At 31.1% G+C, this 22,304-nt stretch overlaps 1 protein-coding gene across 3 annotated transcripts in view; it reads left to right on the forward strand.

The window, feature by feature from the left end:
- The first annotated feature begins 285 nt into the window (after window positions 1-285).
- Window positions 286-22,304, forward strand: part of LOC119503118 (zinc finger protein 239-like) — a 32,648-nt gene continuing 10,629 nt past the window's right edge. For all 3 annotated transcript variants that reach the window (XM_037794711.1, XM_037794709.1, XM_037794710.1), the window contains exon 1: window positions 286-722. In XM_037794711.1, coding sequence (XP_037650639.1) covers window positions 418-722 — 305 coding nt within the window. In that variant the 5' untranslated portion in view covers window positions 286-417. The remainder of the gene's footprint in view (window positions 723-22,304) is intronic.

Consider the following 22,304-nt stretch of genomic DNA (forward strand, 5'->3'; position numbering starts at 1 on the left):
AGTGGAGTAAACAGTACAGTATGTCCCTCTGAGATGTAGTGGAGGAGAAGTAGGAAGTAGCAGGAAATGTAAATACTCCAGTAAAGTATCTTGAGTTAAGTTCAGTACTAAAGTACTAAATGTACTTAGTTACATTCCACCACTGAATATAATCAGGTTGATTAATTAAATCCTGTGTGTAGCTGTAGTTTCCCTCCTGACCTCCAGGTGGAGACTTTCTGTCACTTTAAACTGAAAAACCAGACCGGAAGTACTCTGAAGCGGAAGTGTGGTTGTGTGGTTGTGACGTCGGGCTGTTGGCGGGATAGTTAGCTGAGCATCTGTGATCTGTCTCTTTAACCAGATCACAGCTGTGTGACCTCTGATCGTTTCCATGGAAACCAGAGCATCCCTCAGAGGAGAGCTGCAGCTGTTTCCATGGTAACATGGACCATGTTATCAGCAGAGACAGCAGGACCTGAACATCTCCGTGTGAGTCCAGGACAACAGAGTCCAGCAGTCAGAGCGGAGACCTGCTGGATCTCAGAGACCAGGACCAGGACCAGGAGCAGGACCAGGACCAGGAGCAGGAGCCCGGTTCAGAAAGCAGCTTTAACAAACTCTGAGATGGAAAAGGTTTCAGCTCCAGAACAGCTGATCAGAGTTTGTTCCATCAAATGTGAGGATGAAAACAGCCTTCATCATCAATGGAGCTCCGATACTACGATTCACCATGGCAACAGGTAACTAAGAGACACAGCCTCCATCTGGATCCACGCAGAGATGGTAATGCACGGATACGCTGACTGTGTTAGACTGTAGTCTACAGTACATTAAATAGAGTTATTCAGCTTTAATGTGACTGTGTTAGACTGTAGTCTACATTACATTAAATAGAGTTATTCAGCTTTAAAGTGACTGTGTTAGACTGTAGTCTACATTACATTAAATAGAGTTATTCAGCTTTAATGTGACTGTATTAGACTGTAGTCTACAGTACATTAAATAGAGTTATTCAGCTTTAATGTGACTGTATTAGACTGTAGTCTACATTACATTAAATAGAGTTATTCAGCTTTAATGTGACTGTATTAGACTGTAGTCTACAGTACATTAAATAGAGTTATTCAGCTTTAATGTGACTGTATTAGACTGTAGTCTACATTACATTAAATAGAGTTATTCAGCTTTAATGTGACTGTGTTAGACTGTAGTCTACATTACATTAAATAGAGTTATTCAGCTTTAAAGTGTACTGTGTTAGACTGTAGTCTACATTACATTAAATAGAGTTATTCAGCTTTAAGTGACTGTGTTAGACTGTAGTCTACATTACATTAAATAGAGTTATTCAGCTTTAATGTGACTGTATTAGACTGTAGTCTACATTACATTAAATAGAGTTATTCAGCTTTAATGTGACTGTATTAGACTGTAGTCTACAGTACATTAAATAGAGTTATTCAGCTTTAATGTGACTGTATTAGACTGTAGTCTACATTACATTAAATAGAGTTATTCAGCTTTAATGTGACTGTATAGACTGGTAGTCTACAGTACATTAAATAGAGTTATTCAGCTTTAGTGTGGACTGTATTAGACTGTAGTCTACATTACATTAAATAGAGTTATTCAGCTCTAATGTGACTGTATTAGACTGTAGTAATATCAGTAACATTAAATAGAGTTATTCAGCTTTAATGTGACTGTATTAGACTGTAGTCTACATTACATTAAATAGAGTTATTCAGCTCTAATGTGACTGTATTAGACTGTAGTCTACAGTACATTAAATAGAGTTATTCAGCTCTAACTGTGACTGTATTAGACTGTAGTCTACAGTACATTAAATAGAGTTATTCAGCTCTAATGTGACTGTATTAGACTGTAGTCTACAGTACATTAAATAGAGTTATTCAGCTTTAGTGTGACTGTATTAGACTGTAGTCTACAGTACATTAAATAGAGTTATTCAGCTCTAATGTGACTGTATTAGACTGTAGTCTACAGTACATTAAATAGAGTTATTCAGCTTTAATGTGGACTGTATTAGACTGTAGTCTACATTACATTAAATAGAGTTTATTCAGCTTTAGCTGTGACTGTATTAGACTGTAGTCTACAGTACATTAAATAGAGTTATTCAGCTTTAATGTGACTGTATTAGACTGTAGTCTACATTACATTAAATAGAGTTATCAGCTTTAGTGTGACTGTATTAGACTGTAGTCTACATTACATTAAATAGAGTTATTCAGCTTTAATGTGACTGTATTAGACTGTAGTCTACATTACATTAAATAGAGTTATTCAGCTTTAGTGTGACTGTATTAGACTGTAGTCTACATTACATTAAATAGAGTTATTCAGCTTTAAAGTGACTGTATTAGACTGTAGTCTACAGTACATTAAATAGAGTTATTCAGCTTTAATGTGACTGTATTAGACTGTAGTCTACATTACATTAAATAGAGTTATTCAGCTCTAATGTGACTGTATTAGACTGTAGTCTACATTACATTAAATAGAGTTATTCAGCTCTAATGTGACTGTATTAGACTGTAGTCTACAGTACATTAAATAGAGTTATTCAGCTTTAATGTGACTGTATTAGACTGTAGTCTACATTACATTAAATAGGTTTATTCAGCTTTAATGTGACTGTATTAGACTGTAGTCTACAGTACATTAAATAGAGTTATTCAGCTTTAATGTGACTGTATTAGACTGTAGTCTACAGTACATTAAATAGAGTTATTCAGCTTTAATGTGACTGTATTAGACTGTAGTCTACATTACATTAAATAGAGTTATTCAGCTTTAATGTGACTGTATTAGACTGTAGTCTACATTACATTAAATAGAGTTATTCAGCTTTAATGTGACTGTATTAGACTGTAGTCTACATTACATTAAATTAGAGTTATTCAGCTTCTAATGTGACTGTATTAGACTGTAGTCTACAGTACATTAAATAGAGTTATTCAGCTCTAATGTGACTGTATTAGACTGTAGTCTACAGTACATTAAATAGAGTTATTCAGCTTTAATGTGACTGTATTAGACTGTAGTCTACATACATTAAATAGAGTTATTCAGCTCTAATGTGACTGTATTAGACTGTAGTCTACAAGTACATTAAATAGAGTTATTCAGCTTTAATGTGGACTGTATTAGACTGTAGTCTACATTACATTAAATAGAGTTATTCAGCTCTAATGTGACTGTATTAGACTGTAGTCTACAGTACATTAAATAGAGTATTCGCTTTAATGTGACTGTATTAGACTGTAGTCTACAGTACATTAAATAGAGTTATCAGCTCTAATGTGACTGTATTAGACTGTAGTCTACATACATTAAATAGAGTTAGTCAGCTTCTAATGTGACTGTATTAGACTGTAGTCTACATTACATTAAATAGAGTTATTCCGCTTAATGTGACTGTATTAGACTGTAGTCTACATAACATTAAATAGAGTTATTCCGCTTAATGTGACTGTATTAGACTGTAAGTCTTACATTACATTAAATAAGAGTTATTCCAGCTCTAATGTGACTGTATTTAGACTTGTAGTCTACAGTACAATTAATAGAGTTATTTCAGCTGCTTAAGTGTGACTGGATAGTAGAACTGTACGTCTAACATTACATTAAATAGAGTTATTCAGCTTGTAATGTGATCCTGTATTAGACTGTGTCTACACTTACATCTAAATAAGAAGTCTATTCCGCCCTCTAATGTGACTGTATTAGACTGTAGTCTACATTACATTAAATAGAGTTATTCAGCTTTAATGTGACTGTATTAGACTGTAGTCTACAGTACATTAAATAGAGTTATTCAGCTTTAATGTGACTGTATTAGACTGTAGTCTACATTACATTAAATAGAGTTATTCAGCTTTAGTGTGACTGTATTAGACTGTAGTCTACATTACATTAAATAGAGTTATTCAGCTTTAATGTGACTGTATTAGACTGTAGTCTACATTACATTAAATAGAGTTATTCAGCTTTAATGTGACTGTATTAGACTGTAGTCTACATTACATTAAATAGAGTTATTCAGCTTTAGTGTGACTGTATTAGACTGTAGTCTACATTACATTAAATAGAGTTATTCAGCTTTAATGTGACTGTATTAGACTGTAGTCTACATTACATTAAATAGAGTTATTCAGCTTTAATGTGACTGTATTAGACTGTAGTCTACAGTACATTAAATAGAGTTATTCAGCTTTAGTGTGACTGTATTAGACTGTAGTCTACATTACATTAAATAGAGTTATTCAGCTCTAATGTGACTGTATTAGACTGTAGTCTACAGTACATTAAATAGAGTTATTCAGCTTTAATGTGACTGTATTAGACTGTAGTCTACATTACATTAAATAGAGTTATTCAGCTCTAATGTGACTGTATTAGACTGTAGTCTACAGTACATTAAATAGAGTTATTCAGCTCTAATGTGACTGTATTAGACTGTAGTCTACAGTACATTAAATAGAGTTATTCAGCTCTAATGTGACTGTATTAGACTGTAGTCTACATTACATTAAATAGAGTTATTCAGCTTTAATGTGACTGTATTAGACTGTAGTCTACATTACATTAAATAGAGTTATTCAGCTTTAATGTGACTGTATTAGACTGTAGTCTACAGTACATTAAATAGAGTTATTCAGCTTTAGTGTGACTGTATTAGACTGTAGTCTACAGTACATTAAATAGAGTTATTCAGCTTTAAAGTGACTGTGTTAGACTGTAGTCTACAGTACATTAAATAGAGTTATTCAGCTCTAATGTGACTGTATTAGACTGTAGTCTACAGTACATTAAATAGAGTTATTCAGCTTTAATGTGACTGTATTAGACTGTAGTCTACATTACATTAAATAGAGTTATTCAGCTTTAGTGTGACTGTATTAGACTGTAGTCTACAGTACATTAAATAGAGTTATTCAGCTTTAATGTGACTGTATTAGACTGTAGTCTACATTACATTAAATAGAGTTATTCAGCTTTAGTGTGACTGTATTAGACTGTAGTCTACATTACATTAAATAGAGTTATTCAGCTTTAATGTGACTGTATTAGACTGTAGTCTACATTACATTAAATAGAGTTATTCAGCTTTAATGTGACTGTATTAGACTGTAGTCTACATTACATTAAATAGAGTTATTCAGCTTTAAAGTGACTGTATTAGACTGTAGTCTACAGTACATTAAATAGAGTTATTCAGCTTTAATGTGACTGTATTAGACTGTAGTCTACATTACATTAAATAGAGTTATTCAGCTCTAATGTGACTGTATTAGACTGTAGTCTACATTACATTAAATAGAGTTATTCAGCTCTAATGTGACTGTATTAGACTGTAGTCTACAGTACATTAAATAGAGTTATTCAGCTTTAATGTGACTGTATTAGACTGTAGTCTACATTACATTAAATAGGTTTATTCAGCTTTAATGTGACTGTATTAGACTGTAGTCTACAGTACATTAAATAGAGTTATTCAGCTCTAATGTGACTGTATTAGACTGTAGTCTACAGTACATTAAATAGAGTTATTCAGCTTTAATGTGACTGTATTAGACTGTAGTCTACATTACATTAAATAGAGTTATTCAGCTTTAGTGTGACTGTATTAGACTGTAGTCTACAGTACATTAAATAGAGTTATTCAGCTTTAATGTGACTGTATTAGACTGTAGTCTACATTACATTAAATAGAGTTATTCAGCTCTAATGTGACTGTATTAGACTGTAGTCTACAGTACATTAAATAGAGTTATTCAGCTCTAATGTGACTGTATTAGACTGTAGTCTACAGTACATTAAATAGAGTTATTCAGCTCTAATGTGACTGTATTAGACTGTAGTCTACAGTACATTAAATAGAGTTATTCAGCTCTAATGTGACTGTATTAGACTGTAGTCTACAGTACATTAAATAGAGTTATTCAGCTTTAATGTGACTGTATTAGACTGTAGTCTACATTACATTAAATAGAGTTATTCAGCTCTAATGTGACTGTATTAGACTGTAGTCTACAGTACATTAAATAGAGTTATTCAGCTTTAGTGTGACTGTATTAGACTGTAGTCTACAGTACATTAAATAGAGTTATTCAGCTTTAGTGTGACTGTATTAGACTGTAGTCTACAGTACATTAAATAGAGTTATTCAGCTCTAATGTGACTGTATTAGACTGTAGTCTACATTACATTAAATAGAGTTATTCAGCTTTAATGTGACTGTATTAGACTGTAGTCTACATTACATTAAATAGAGTTATTCAGCTTTAAAGTGACTGTGTTAGACTGTAGTCTACATTACATTAAATAGAGTTATTCAGCTTTAAAGTGACTGTGTTAGACTGTAGTCTACATTACATTAAATAGAGTTATTCAGCTTTAATGTGACTGTATTAGACTGTAGTCTACATTACATTAAATAGAGTTATTCAGCTCTAATGTGACTGTATTAGACTGTAGTCTACAGTACATTAAATAGAGTTATTCAGCTTTAATGTGACTGTATTAGACTGTAGTCTACATTACATTAAATAGAGTTATTCAGCTTTAATGTGACTGTATTAGACTGTAGTCTACATTACATTAAATAGAGTTATTCAGCTTTAATGTGACTGTATTAGACTGTAGTCTACATTACATTAAATAGAGTTATTCAGCTTTAATGTGACTGTATTAGACTGTAGTCTACAGTACATTAAATAGAGTTATTCAGCTTTAATGTGACTGTATTAGACTGTAGTCTACATTACATTAAATAGAGTTATTCAGCTTTAGTGTGACTGTATTAGACTGTAGTCTACATTACATTAAATAGAGTTATTCAGCTTTAATGTGACTGTATTAGACTGTAGTCTACATTACATTAAATAGAGTTATTCAGCTTTAATGTGACTGTATTAGACTGTAGTCTACAGTACATTAAATAGAGTTATTCAGCTTTAGTGTGACTGTATTAGACTGTAGTCTACATTACATTAAATAGAGTTATTCAGCTCTAATGTGACTGTATTAGACTGTAGTCTACAGTACATTAAATAGAGTTATTCAGCTTTAATGTGACTGTATTAGACTGTAGTCTACATTACATTAAATAGAGTTATTCAGCTCTAATGTGACTGTATTAGACTGTAGTCTACAGTACATTAAATAGAGTTATTCAGCTCTAATGTGACTGTATTAGACTGTAGTCTACAGTACATTAAATAGAGTTATTCAGCTCTAATGTGACTGTATTAGACTGTAGTCTACATTACATTAAATAGAGTTATTCAGCTTTAATGTGACTGTATTAGACTGTAGTCTACATTACATTAAATAGAGTTATTCAGCTCTAATGTGACTGTATTAGACTGTAGTCTACAGTACATTAAATAGAGTTATTCAGCTTTAGTGTGACTGTATTAGACTGTAGTCTACAGTACATTAAATAGAGTTATTCAGCTTTAAAGTGACTGTGTTAGACTGTAGTCTACAGTACATTAAATAGAGTTATTCAGCTCTAATGTGACTGTATTAGACTGTAGTCTACAGTACATTAAATAGAGTTATTCAGCTTTAATGTGACTGTATTAGACTGTAGTCTACATTACATTAAATAGAGTTATTCAGCTTTAGTGTGACTGTATTAGACTGTAGTCTACAGTACATTAAATAGAGTTATTCAGCTTTAGTGTGACTGTATTAGACTGTAGTCTACATTACATTAAATAGAGTTATTCAGCTTTAGTGTGACTGTATTAGACTGTAGTCTACATTACATTAAATAGAGTTATTCAGCTTTAATGTGACTGTATTAGACTGTAGTCTACATTACATTAAATAGAGTTATTCAGCTTTAATGTGACTGTATTAGACTGTAGTCTACATTACATTAAATAGAGTTATTCAGCTTTAATGTGACTGTATTAGACTGTAGTCTACATTACATTAAATAGAGTTATTCAGCTTTAGTGTGACTGTATTAGACTGTAGTCTACATTACATTAAATAGAGTTATTCAGCTTTAAAGTGACTGTATTAGACTGTAGTCTACAGTACATTAAATAGAGTTATTCAGCTTTAATGTGACTGTATTAGACTGTAGTCTACATTACATTAAATAGAGTTATTCAGCTCTAATGTGACTGTATTAGACTGTAGTCTACATTACATTAAATAGAGTTATTCAGCTCTAATGTGACTGTATTAGACTGTAGTCTACAGTACATTAAATAGAGTTATTCAGCTCTAATGTGACTGTATTAGACTGTAGTCTACATTACATTAAATAGGTTTATTCAGCTTTAATGTGACTGTATTAGACTGTAGTCTACAGTACATTAAATAGAGTTATTCAGCTCTAATGTGACTGTATTAGACTGTAGTCTACAGTACATTAAATAGAGTTATTCAGCTTTAATGTGACTGTATTAGACTGTAGTCTACATTACATTAAATAGAGTTATTCAGCTTTAGTGTGACTGTATTAGACTGTAGTCTACAGTACATTAAATAGAGTTATTCAGCTTTAATGTGACTGTATTAGACTGTAGTCTACATTACATTAAATAGAGTTATTCAGCTCTAATGTGACTGTATTAGACTGTAGTCTACAGTACATTAAATAGAGTTATTCAGCTCTAATGTGACTGTATTAGACTGTAGTCTACAGTACATTAAATAGAGTTATTCAGCTCTAATGTGACTGTATTAGACTGTAGTCTACAGTACATTAAATAGAGTTATTCAGCTTTAATGTGACTGTATTAGACTGTAGTCTACATTACATTAAATAGAGTTATTCAGCTCTAATGTGACTGTATTAGACTGTAGTCTACAGTACATTAAATAGAGTTATTCAGCTTTAGTGTGACTGTATTAGACTGTAGTCTACAGTACATTAAATAGAGTTATTCAGCTTTAAAGTGACTGTATTAGACTGTAGTCTACATTACATTAAATAGAGTTATTCAGCTTTAAAGTGACTGTGTTAGACTGTAGTCTACAGTACATTAAATAGAGTTATTCAGCTCTAATGTGACTGTATTAGACTGTAGTCTACAGTACATTAAATAGAGTTATTCAGCTTTAATGTGACTGTATTAGACTGTAGTCTACATTACATTAAATAGAGTTATTCAGCTTTAGTGTGACTGTATTAGACTGTAGTCTACATTACATTAAATAGAGTTATTCAGCTTTAATGTGACTGTATTAGACTGTAGTCTACATTACATTAAATAGAGTTATTCAGCTTTAATGTGACTGTATTAGACTGTAGTCTACATTACATTAAATAGAGTTATTCAGCTTTAATGTGACTGTATTAGACTGTAGTCTACAGTACATTAAATAGAGTTATTCAGCTTTAGTGTGACTGTATTAGACTGTAGTCTACAGTACATTAAATAGAGTTATTCAGCTCTAATGTGACTGTATTAGACTGTAGTCTACAGTACATTAAATAGAGTTATTCAGCTCTAATGTGACTGTATTAGACTGTAGTCTACAGTACATTAAATAGAGTTATTCAGCTTTAATGTGACTGTATTAGACTGTAGTCTACATTACATTAAATAGAGTTATTCAGCTTTAATGTGACTGTATTAGACTGTAGTCTACATTACATTAAATAGAGTTATTCAGCTTTAATGTGACTGTATTAGACTGTAGTCTACAGTACATTAAATAGAGTTATTCAGCTTTAAAGTGACTGTATTAGACTGTAGTCTACATTACATTAAATAGAGTTATTCAGCTTTAATGTGACTGTATTAGACTGTAGTCTACATTACATTAAATAGAGTTATTCAGCTTTAATGTGACTGTATTAGACTGTAGTCTACAGTACATTAAATAGAGTTATTCAGCTTTAATGTGACTGTATTAGACTGTAGTCTACATTACATTAAATAGAGTTATTCAGCTTTAGTGTGACTGTATTAGACTGTAGTCTACATTACATTAAATAGAGTTATTCAGCTTTAATGTGACTGTATTAGACTGTAGTCTACATTACATTAAATAGAGTTATTCAGCTTTAATGTGACTGTATTAGACTGTAGTCTACATTACATTAAATAGAGTTATTCAGCTCTAATGTGACTGTATTAGACTGTAGTCTACAGTACATTAAATAGAGTTATTCAGCTTTAATGTGACTGTATTAGACTGTAGTCTACATTACATTAAATAGAGTTATTCAGCTCTAATGTGACTGTATTAGACTGTAGTCTACAGTACATTAAATAGAGTTATTCAGCTCTAATGTGACTGTATTAGACTGTAGTCTACAGTACATTAAATAGAGTTATTCAGCTTTAATGTGACTGTATTAGACTGTAGTCTACATTACATTAAATAGAGTTATTCAGCTCTAATGTGACTGTATTAGACTGTAGTCTACAGTACATTAAATAGAGTTATTCAGCTTTAGTGTGACTGTATTAGACTGTAGTCTACAGTACATTAAATAGAGTTATTCAGCTTTAAAGTGACTGTGTTAGACTGTAGTCTACAGTACATTAAATAGAGTTATTCAGCTCTAATGTGACTGTATTAGACTGTAGTCTACAGTACATTAAATAGAGTTATTCAGCTTTAATGTGACTGTATTAGACTGTAGTCTACAGTACATTAAATAGAGTTATTCAGCTTTAGTGTGACTGTATTAGACTGTAGTCTACAGTACATTAAATAGAGTTATTCAGCTTTAATGTGACTGTATTAGACTGTAGTCTACATTACATTAAATAGAGTTATTCAGCTTTAGTGTGACTGTATTAGACTGTAGTCTACATTACATTAAATAGAGTTATTCAGCTTTAATGTGACTGTATTAGACTGTAGTCTACATTACATTAAATAGAGTTATTCAGCTTTAATGTGACTGTATTAGACTGTAGTCTACATTACATTAAATAGAGTTATTCAGCTTTAATGTGACTGTATTAGACTGTAGTCTACATTACATTAAATAGAGTTATTCAGCTTTAGTGTGACTGTATTAGACTGTAGTCTACAGTACATTAAATAGAGTTATTCAGCTTTAATGTGACTGTATTAGACTGTAGTCTACATTACATTAAATAGAGTTATTCAGCTCTAATGTGACTGTATTAGACTGTAGTCTACAGTACATTAAATAGAGTTATTCAGCTCTAATGTGACTGTATTAGACTGTAGTCTACAGTACATTAAATAGAGTTATTCAGCTCTAATGTGACTGTATTAGACTGTAGTCTACAGTACATTAAATAGAGTTATTCAGCTTTAATGTGACTGTATTAGACTGTAGTCTACATTACATTAAATAGAGTTATTCAGCTCTAATGTGACTGTATTAGACTGTAGTCTACAGTACATTAAATAGAGTTATTCAGCTTTAGTGTGACTGTATTAGACTGTAGTCTACAGTACATTAAATAGAGTTATTCAGCTTTAAAGTGACTGTATTAGACTGTAGTCTACATTACATTAAATAGAGTTATTCAGCTTTAAAGTGACTGTGTTAGACTGTAGTCTACAGTACATTAAATAGAGTTATTCAGCTCTAATGTGACTGTATTAGACTGTAGTCTACAGTACATTAAATAGAGTTATTCAGCTTTAATGTGACTGTATTAGACTGTAGTCTACATTACATTAAATAGAGTTATTCAGCTTTAGTGTGACTGTATTAGACTGTAGTCTACATTACATTAAATAGAGTTATTCAGCTTTAATGTGACTGTATTAGACTGTAGTCTACATTACATTAAATAGAGTTATTCAGCTTTAATGTGACTGTATTAGACTGTAGTCTACATTACATTAAATAGAGTTATTCAGCTTTAATGTGACTGTATTAGACTGTAGTCTACATTACATTAAATAGAGTTATTCAGCTTTAATGTGACTGTATTAGACTGTAGTCTACAGTACATTAAATAGAGTTATTCAGCTTTAATGTGACTGTATTAGACTGTAGTCTACATTACATTAAATAGAGTTATTCAGCTTTAGTGTGACTGTATTAGACTGTAGTCTACATTACATTAAATAGAGTTATTCAGCTTTAATGTGACTGTATTAGACTGTAGTCTACATTACATTAAATAGAGTTATTCAGCTTTAATGTGACTGTATTAGACTGTAGTCTACAGTACATTAAATAGAGTTATTCAGCTTTAGTGTGACTGTATTAGACTGTAGTCTACATTACATTAAATAGAGTTATTCAGCTCTAATGTGACTGTATTAGACTGTAGTCTACAGTACATTAAATAGAGTTATTCAGCTTTAATGTGACTGTATTAGACTGTAGTCTACATTACATTAAATAGAGTTATTCAGCTCTAATGTGACTGTATTAGACTGTAGTCTACAGTACATTAAATAGAGTTATTCAGCTCTAATGTGACTGTATTAGACTGTAGTCTACAGTACATTAAATAGAGTTATTCAGCTCTAATGTGACTGTATTAGACTGTAGTCTACATTACATTAAATAGAGTTATTCAGCTTTAATGTGACTGTATTAGACTGTAGTCTACATTACATTAAATAGAGTTATTCAGCTCTAATGTGACTGTATTAGACTGTAGTCTACAGTACATTAAATAGAGTTATTCAGCTTTAGTGTGACTGTATTAGACTGTAGTCTACAGTACATTAAATAGAGTTATTCAGCTTTAAAGTGACTGTGTTAGACTGTAGTCTACAGTACATTAAATAGAGTTATTCAGCTCTAATGTGACTGTATTAGACTGTAGTCTACAGTACATTAAATAGAGTTATTCAGCTTTAATGTGACTGTATTAGACTGTAGTCTACATTACATTAAATAGAGTTATTCAGCTTTAGTGTGACTGTATTAGACTGTAGTCTACAGTACATTAAATAGAGTTATTCAGCTTTAATGTGACTGTATTAGACTGTAGTCTACATTACATTAAATAGAGTTATTCAGCTTTAGTGTGACTGTATTAGACTGTAGTCTACATTACATTAAATAGAGTTATTCAGCTTTAATGTGACTGTATTAGACTGTAGTCTACATTACATTAAATAGAGTTATTCAGCTTTAATGTGACTGTATTAGACTGTAGTCTACATTACATTAAATAGAGTTATTCAGCTTTAAAGTGACTGTATTAGACTGTAGTCTACAGTACATTAAATAGAGTTATTCAGCTTTAATGTGACTGTATTAGACTGTAGTCTACATTACATTAAATAGAGTTATTCAGCTCTAATGTGACTGTATTAGACTGTAGTCTACATTACATTAAATAGAGTTATTCAGCTCTAATGTGACTGTATTAGACTGTAGTCTACAGTACATTAAATAGAGTTATTCAGCTTTAATGTGACTGTATTAGACTGTAGTCTACATTACATTTAAATAGAGTTATTCAGCTCTAAGGTGACTGTATTAGACTGTATTCACAGTACATTATAATTAGATGTTATTCAGCTCTATGTGACTGTATTTAGACTGCCTGTAGTCTACCGTACTTTAAATAGGGAGTTATTCAGCTCTAAATGTGACTGTATTAGACTGTAGTCTACAGTACATTAAATAGAGTTATTCAGCTTTAAGTGTGACTGTATAGACTAGTAGTCTACAGTACATTTAAATCAGAGTATTCAGCTCTCTAATGTGGGACTGTATTAGACTGTAGTCTATCATTACATTAATAGAGTTAATTCAGCTTTAGTGTGACTTTATTATGACTGTAGTCCGACATTACATTTAATAGAGTTATTCAGCTCTTAGTGGACTGTATTAGACTTTAGTCTACAGTACATTAAATAGAGTTATTCAGCTTTAATGTGACTTGTATTAGACTGTAGTCTACATTACATTAAAATAGAGTTATTCAGCTTTAGTGTGGGACTGTATTAGACCTGTAGTCTACATTACATTAAATAGAGTTATTCAGCTTTAATGTGTGACTGTATTAGACTGTAGTCTACATTACATTAAATAGAGTTTATCAGCTTAATGTGACTGTATTAGACTGTAGTCTACATTACATTAAATAGAGTTATTCCGCTTTAAGTGACTGTATTAGACTGTAGTCTACAGTACATTAAATAGAGTTATTCATGCTTTAATGTGACTGTATTAGGACGGTAGTCTACATTACATTAAATAGAGTTATTCAGCTCTAATGTGACTGTATTAGACTGTAGTCTACAGTTACATTAACTAGAGTTATTCTAGCTCTAATGTGACTGTATTAGACTGTAGTCTACAGTACATTAAATAGAGTTATTCAGCTTTAATGTGACTGTATTAGACTGTAGTCTACATTACATTAAATAGAGTTATTCAGCTCTAATGTGACTGTATTAGACTGTAGTCTACAGTACATTAAATAGAGTTATTCAGCTTTAATGTGACTGTATTAGACTGTAGTCTACATTACATTAAATAGAGTTATTCAGCTTTAATGTGACTGTATTAGACTGTAGTCTACATTACATTAAATAGAGTTATTCAGCTTTAATGTGACTGTATTAGACTGTAGTCTACATTACATTAAATAGAGTTATTCAGCTTTAATGTGACTGTATTAGACTGTAGTCTACAGTACATTAAATAGAGTTATTCAGCTTTAATGTGACTGTATTAGACTGTAGTCTACATTACATTAAATAGAGTTATTCAGCTTTAGTGTGACTGTATTAGACTGTAGTCTACATTACATTAAATAGAGTTATTCAGCTTTAATGTGACTGTATTAGACTGTAGTCTACATTACATTAAATAGAGTTATTCAGCTTTAATGTGACTGTATTAGACTGTAGTCTACATTACATTAAATAGAGTTATTCAGCTTTAGTGTGACTGTATTAGACTGTAGTCTACATTACATTAAATAGAGTTATTCAGCTTTAATGTGACTGTATTAGACTGTAGTCTACAGTACATTAAATAGAGTTATTCAGCTTTAATGTGACTGTATTAGACTGTAGTCTACAGTACATTAAATAGAGTTATTCAGCTTTAGTGTGACTGTATTAGACTGTAGTCTACATTACATTAAATAGAGTTATTCAGCTCTAATGTGACTGTATTAGACTGTAGTCTACAGTACATTAAATAGAGTTATTCAGCTTTAATGTGACTGTATTAGACTGTAGTCTACATTACATTAAATAGAGTTATTCAGCTCTAATGTGACTGTATTAGACTGTAGTCTACAGTACATTAAATAGAGTTATTCAGCTCTAATGTGACTGTATTAGACTGTAGTCTACAGTACATTAAATAGAGTTATTCAGCTCTAATGTGACTGTATTAGACTGTAGTCTACATTACATTAAATAGAGTTATTCAGCTTTAATGTGACTGTATTAGACTGTAGTCTACATTACATTAAATAGAGTTATTCAGCTCTAATGTGACTGTATTAGACTGTAGTCTACAGTACATTAAATAGAGTTATTCAGCTTTAGTGTGACTGTATTAGACTGTAGTCTACAGTACATTAAATAGAGTTATTCAGCTTTAAAGTGACTGTGTTAGACTGTAGTCTACAGTACATTAAATAGAGTTATTCAGCTCTAATGTGACTGTATTAGACTGTAGTCTACAGTACATTAAATAGAGTTATTCAGCTTTAATGTGACTGTATTAGACTGTAGTCTACATTACATTAAATAGAGTTATTCAGCTTTAGTGTGACTGTATTAGACTGTAGTCTACAGTACATTAAATAGAGTTATTCAGCTTTAATGTGACTGTATTAGACTGTAGTCTACATTACATTAAATAGAGTTATTCAGCTTTAGTGTGACTGTATTAGACTGTAGTCTACATTACATTAAATAGAGTTATTCAGCTTTAATGTGACTGTATTAGACTGTAGTCTACATTACATTAAATAGAGTTATTCAGCTTTAATGTGACTGTATTAGACTGTAGTCTACATTACATTAAATAGAGTTATTCAGCTTTAAAGTGACTGTATTAGACTGTAGTCTACAGTACATTAAATAGAGTTATTCAGCTTTAATGTGACTGTATTAGACTGTAGTCTACATTACATTAAATAGAGTTATTCAGCTCTAATGTGACTGTATTAGACTGTAGTCTACATTACATTAAATAGAGTTATTCAGCTCTAATGTGACTGTATTAGACTGTAGTCTACAGTACATTAAATAGAGTTATTCAGCTTTAATGTGACTGTATTAGACTGTAGTCTACATTACATTAAATAGGTTTATTCAGCTTTAATGTGACTGTATTAGACTGTAGTCTACAGTACATTAAATAGAGTTATTCAGCTCTAATGTGACTGTATTAGACTGTAGTCTACAGTACATTAAATAGAGTTATTCAGCTTTAATGTGACTGTATTAGACTGTAGTCTACATTACATTAAATAGAGTTATTCAGCTTTAGTGTGACTGTATTAGACTGTAGTCTACAGTACATTAAATAGAGTTATTCAGCTTTAATGTGACTGTATTAGACTGTAGTCTACATTACATTAAATAGAGTTATTCAGCTCTAATGTGACTGTATTAGACTGTAGTCTACAGTACATTAAATAGAGTTATTCAGCTCTAATGTGACTGTATTAGACTGTAGTCTACAGTACATTAAATAGAGTTATTCAGCTCTAATGTGACTGTATTAGACTGTAGTCTACAGTACATTAAATAGAGTTATTCAGCTCTAATGTGACTGTATTAGACTGTAGTCTACAGTACATTAAATAGAGTTATTCAGCTTTAATGTGACTGTATTAGACTGTAGTCTACATTACATTAAATAGAGTTATTCAGCTCTAATGTGACTGTATTAGACTGTAGTCTACAGTACATTAAATAGAGTTATTCAGCTTTAGTGTGACTGTATTAGACTGTAGTCTACAGTACATTAAATAGAGTTATTCAGCTTTAATGTGACTGTATTAGACTGTAGTCTACATTACATTAAATAGAGTTATTCAGCTTTAAAGTGACTGTGTTAGACTGTAGTCTACATTACATTAAATAGAGTTATTCAGCTTTAAAGTGACTGTGTTAGACTGTAGTCTACATTACATTAAATAGAGTTATTCAGCTTTAATGTGACTGTATTAGACTGTAGTCTACATTACATTAAATAGAGTTATTCAGCTCTAATGTGACTGTATTAGACTGTAGTCTACAGTACATTAAATAGAGTTATTCAGCTTTAATGTGACTGTATTAGACTGTAGTCTACATTACATTAAATAGAGTTATTCAGCTTTAATGTGACTGTATTAGACTGTAGTCTACATTACATTAAATAGAGTTATTCAGCTTTAATGTGACTGTATTAGACTGTAGTCTACATTACATTAAATAGAGTTATTCAGCTTTAATGTGACTGTATTAGACTGTAGTCTACAGTACATTAAATAGAGTTATTCAGCTTTAATGTGACTGTATTAGACTGTAGTCTACATTACATTAAATAGAGTTATTCAGCTTTAGTGTGACTGTATTAGACTGTAGTCTACATTACATTAAATAGAGTTATTCAGCTTTAATGTGACTGTATTAGACTGTAGTCTACATTACATTAAATAGAGTTATTCAGCTTTAATGTGACTGTATTAGACTGTAGTCTACAGTACATTAAATAGAGTTATTCAGCTTTAGTGTGACTGTATTAGACTGTAGTCTACATTACATTAAATAGAGTTATTCAGCTCTAATGTGACTGTATTAGACTGTAGTCTACAGTACATTAAATAGAGTTATTCAGCTTTAATGTGACTGTCTTAGACTGTCAGTCTACATTACATTTTAATCGAGTATTCAGCTCTAATGTGGACTGTATTAGACTGTAGTCTACAGTACATTAAATAGGAGTTATTCAGCTCTAATGTGACTGTATTAGACTGTAGTCTACAGTACATTAAATAGAGTTATTCAGCTCTAATGTGACTGTATTAGGACTGTAGTCTACATACATTAAATAGAGTTATTCAGCTTTTAATGTGACTGTATTAGACTGTAGTCTACATTACATTAAATAGAGTTATTCAGCTCTAATGTGACTGTATTAGACTGTAGTCTACAGTACATTAAATAGAGTTATCAGCTTTAGTGTGACTGTATTAGACTGTAGGTCTACAGTACATTAAATAGAGTTATTCAGCTTTAAAGTGGACTGTGTTAGACTGTAGGTCTACATGTACATTAAATAGAGTTATTCAGCTTCTAATGTGACTGTAATTAGACTGTAGTCTACATACATTAAATAGAGTTATTTCAGCTTTAATGTGACTGTATTAGACTGTAGTCTACATTACATTAAATAGAGTTATTCAGCTTTAGTGTGACTGTATTAGACTGTAGTCTACAGTACATTAAATAGAGTTATTCAGCTTTAATGTGACTGTATTAGACTGTAGTCTACATTACATTAAATAGAGTTATTCAGCTTTAGTGTGACTGTATTAGACTGTAGTCTACATTACATTAAATAGAGTTATTCAGCTTTAATGTGACTGTATTAGACTGTAGTCTACATTACATTAAATAGAGTTATTCAGCTTTAATGTGACTGTATTAGACTGTAGTCTACATTACATTAAATAGAGTTATTCAGCTTTAATGTGACTGTATTAGACTGTAGTCTACATTACATTAAATAGAGTTATTCAGCTTTAGTGTGACTGTATTAGACTGTAGTCTACATTACATTAAATAGAGTTATTCAGCTTTAAAGTGACTGTATTAGACTGTAGTCTACAGTACATTAAATAGAGTTATTCAGCTTTAATGTGACTGTATTAGACTGTAGTCTACATTACATTAAATAGAGTTATTCAGCTCTAATGTGACTGTATTAGACTGTAGTCTACATTACATTAAATAGAGTTATTCAGCTCTAATGTGACTGTATTAGACTGTAGTCTACAGTACATTAAATAGAGTTATTCAGCTTTAATGTGACTGTATTAGACTGTAGTCTACATTACATTAAATAGGTTTATTCAGCTTTAATGTGACTGTATTAGACTGTAGTCTACAGTACATTAAATAGATTTATTCAGCTCTAATGTGACTGTATTAGACTGTAGTCTACAGTACATTAAATAGAGTTATTCAGCTTTAATGTGACTGTATTAGACTGTAGTCTACATTACATTAAATAGAGTTATTCAGCTTTAGTGTGACTGTATTAGACTGTAGTCTACAGTACATTAAATAGAGTTATTCAGCTTTAATGTGACTGTATTAGACTGTAGTCTACATTACATTAAATAGAGTTATTCAGCTCTAATGTGACTGTATTAGACTGTAGTCTACAGTACATTAAATAGAGTTATTCAGCTTTAATGTGACTGTATTAGACTGTAGTCTACAGTACATTAAATAGAGTTATTCAGCTCTAATGTGACTGTATTAGACTGTAGTCTACAGTACATTAAATAGAGTTATTCAGCTTTAATGTGACTGTATTAGACTGTAGTCTACATTACATTAAATAGAGTTATTCAGCTCTAATGTGACTGTATTAGACTGTAGTCTACAGTACATTAAATAGAGTTATTCAGCTTTAGTGTGACTGTATTAGACTGTAGTCTACAGTACATTAAATAGAGTTATTCAGCTTTAAAGTGACTGTATTAGACTGTAGTCTACATTACATTAAATAGAGTTATTCAGCTTTAAAGTGACTGTGTTAGACTGTAGTCTACAGTACATTAAATAGAGTTATTCAGCTTTAATGTGACTGTATTAGACTGTAGTCTACAGTACATTAAATAGAGTTATTCAGCTTTAATGTGACTGTATTAGACTGTAGTCTACATTACATTAAATAGAGTTATTCAGCTTTAGTGTGACTGTATTAGACTGTAGTCTACATTACATTAAATAGAGTTATTCAGCTTTAATGTGACTGTATTAGACTGTAGTCTACATTACATTAAATAGAGTTATTCAGCTTTAATGTGACTGTATTAGACTGTAGTCTACATTACATTAAATAGAGTTATTCAGCTTTAATGTGACTGTATTAGACTGTAGTCTACAGTACATTAAATAGAGTTATTCAGCTTTAGTGTGACTGTATTAGACTGTAGTCTACAGTACATTAAATAGAGTTATTCAGCTCTAATGTGACTGTATTAGACTGTAGTCTACAGTACATTAAATAGAGTTATTCAGCTCTAATGTGACTGTATTAGACTGTAGTCTACAGTACATTAAATAGAGTTATTCAGCTTTAATGTGACTGTATTAGACTGTAGTCTACATTACATTAAATAGAGTTATTCAGCTTTAATGTGACTGTATTAGACTGTAGTCTACATTACATTAAATAGAGTTATTCAGCTTTAATGTGACTGTATTAGACTGTAGTCTACAGTACATTAAATAGAGTTATTCAGCTTTAAAGTGACTGTATTAGACTGTAGTCTACATTACATTAAATAGAGTTATTCAGCTTTAATGTGACTGTATTAGACTGTAGTCTACATTACATTAAATAGAGTTATTCAGCTTTAATGTGACTGTATTAGACTGTAGTCTACAGTACATTAAATAGAGTTATTCAGCTTTAATGTGACTGTATTAGACTGTAGTCTACATTACATTAAATAGAGTTATTCAGCTTTAGTGTGACTGTATTAGACTGTAGTCTACATTACATTAAATAGAGTTATTCAGCTTTAATGTGACTGTATTAGACTGTAGTCTACATTACATTAAATAGAGTTATTCAGCTTTAATGTGACTGTATTAGACTGTAGTCTACATTACATTAAATAGAGCTATTCAGCTCTAATAGTGACCCTGTATTAGACTGTAAGTCTACAGTACCATTAAAATAGAGTTATTCAGCTTTAATGTGACTGTATTAGACTTGTAGTCTACATTACTATTAAATAGAGTTATTCAGCTCTTAAGTGTGACTGTATTAGACTGTAGTCTACATTACATGAAATAGAGTTATTCAGCTTCATACTGTGGACTGTATAGACTGTAGTCTACAGTACATTAAATAGAGTTATTCAGCTCTAATGTGACTGTATTAGACTGTAGTCTACCATTACTACTTAAATAGAGTTATTTCAGCTCTTAATGTGACTGTATTAGACTGTAGTCTACAGTACATTAAATAGAGTTATTCAGCTTTAGTGTGACTGTATTAGACTGTAGTCTACAGTACATTAAATAGAGTATTCAGCGTTAAGTGACTGTATGTTAGACTGTAGTCTTACAGTACATTAAATAGAGTTATTCAGCTCTAATGTGACTGTATTAGACTGCTAGTCTACAGTACATTAAATAGAGTTATTCAGCTTTAATGTGACTGTATTAGACTGTAGTCTACATTACATTAAATAGAGTTATTCAGCTTTAGTGTGACTGTATTAGACTGTAGTCTACAGTACATTAAATAGAGTTATTCAGCTTTAATGTGACTGTATTAGACTGTAGTCTACATTACATTAAATAGAGTTATTCAGCTTTAGTGTGACTGTATTAGACTGTAGTCTACATTACATTAAATAGAGTTATTCAGCTTTAATGTGACTGTATTAGACTGTAGTCTACATTACATTAAATAGAGTTATTCAGCTTTAATGTGACTGTATTAGACTGTAGTCTACATTACATTAAATAGAGTTATTCAGCTTTAATGTGACTGTATTAGACTGTAGTCTACATTACATTAAATAGAGTTATTCAGCTTTAGTGTGACTGTATTAGACTGTAGTCTACAGTACATTAAATAGAGTTATTCAGCTTTAATGTGACTGTATTAGACTGTAGTCTACATTACATTAAATAGAGTTATTCAGCTCTAATGTGACTGTATTAGACTGTAGTCTACAGTACATTAAATAGAGTTATTCAGCTTTAATGTGACTGTATTAGACTGTAGTCTACAGTACATTAAATAGAGTTTCAGCTTCTAATGTGACTGTATTAGACTGTAGTCTACAGTACATTAAATAGAGTTATTCAGCTTTAATGTGACTGTATAGACTGTAGTCTACATTACATTAAATAGAGTTATTCAGCTCTAATGTGACTGTATTAGACTGTAGTCTACAGTACATTAAATAGAGTTATTCAGCTTTAGTGTGACTGTATTAGACTGTAGTCTACAGTACATTAAATAGAGTTATTCAGCTTTAAGTGACTGTATTAGACTGTAGTCTACATTACATTAAATAGAGTTATTCAGCTTTAAAGTGGACTGTGTAGACTGTAGTCTACAGTTACATTAAATAGAGTTATTCAGCTCTAATGTGACTGTATTAGACTGTAGTCTACATTACAATTAAATAGAGTTATTC

This window comes from Sebastes umbrosus, chromosome 15, assembly GCF_015220745.1.
Source record: "Sebastes umbrosus isolate fSebUmb1 chromosome 15, fSebUmb1.pri, whole genome shotgun sequence".
In the NCBI taxonomy this organism is placed as follows: domain Eukaryota; kingdom Metazoa; phylum Chordata; class Actinopteri; order Perciformes; family Sebastidae; genus Sebastes; species Sebastes umbrosus.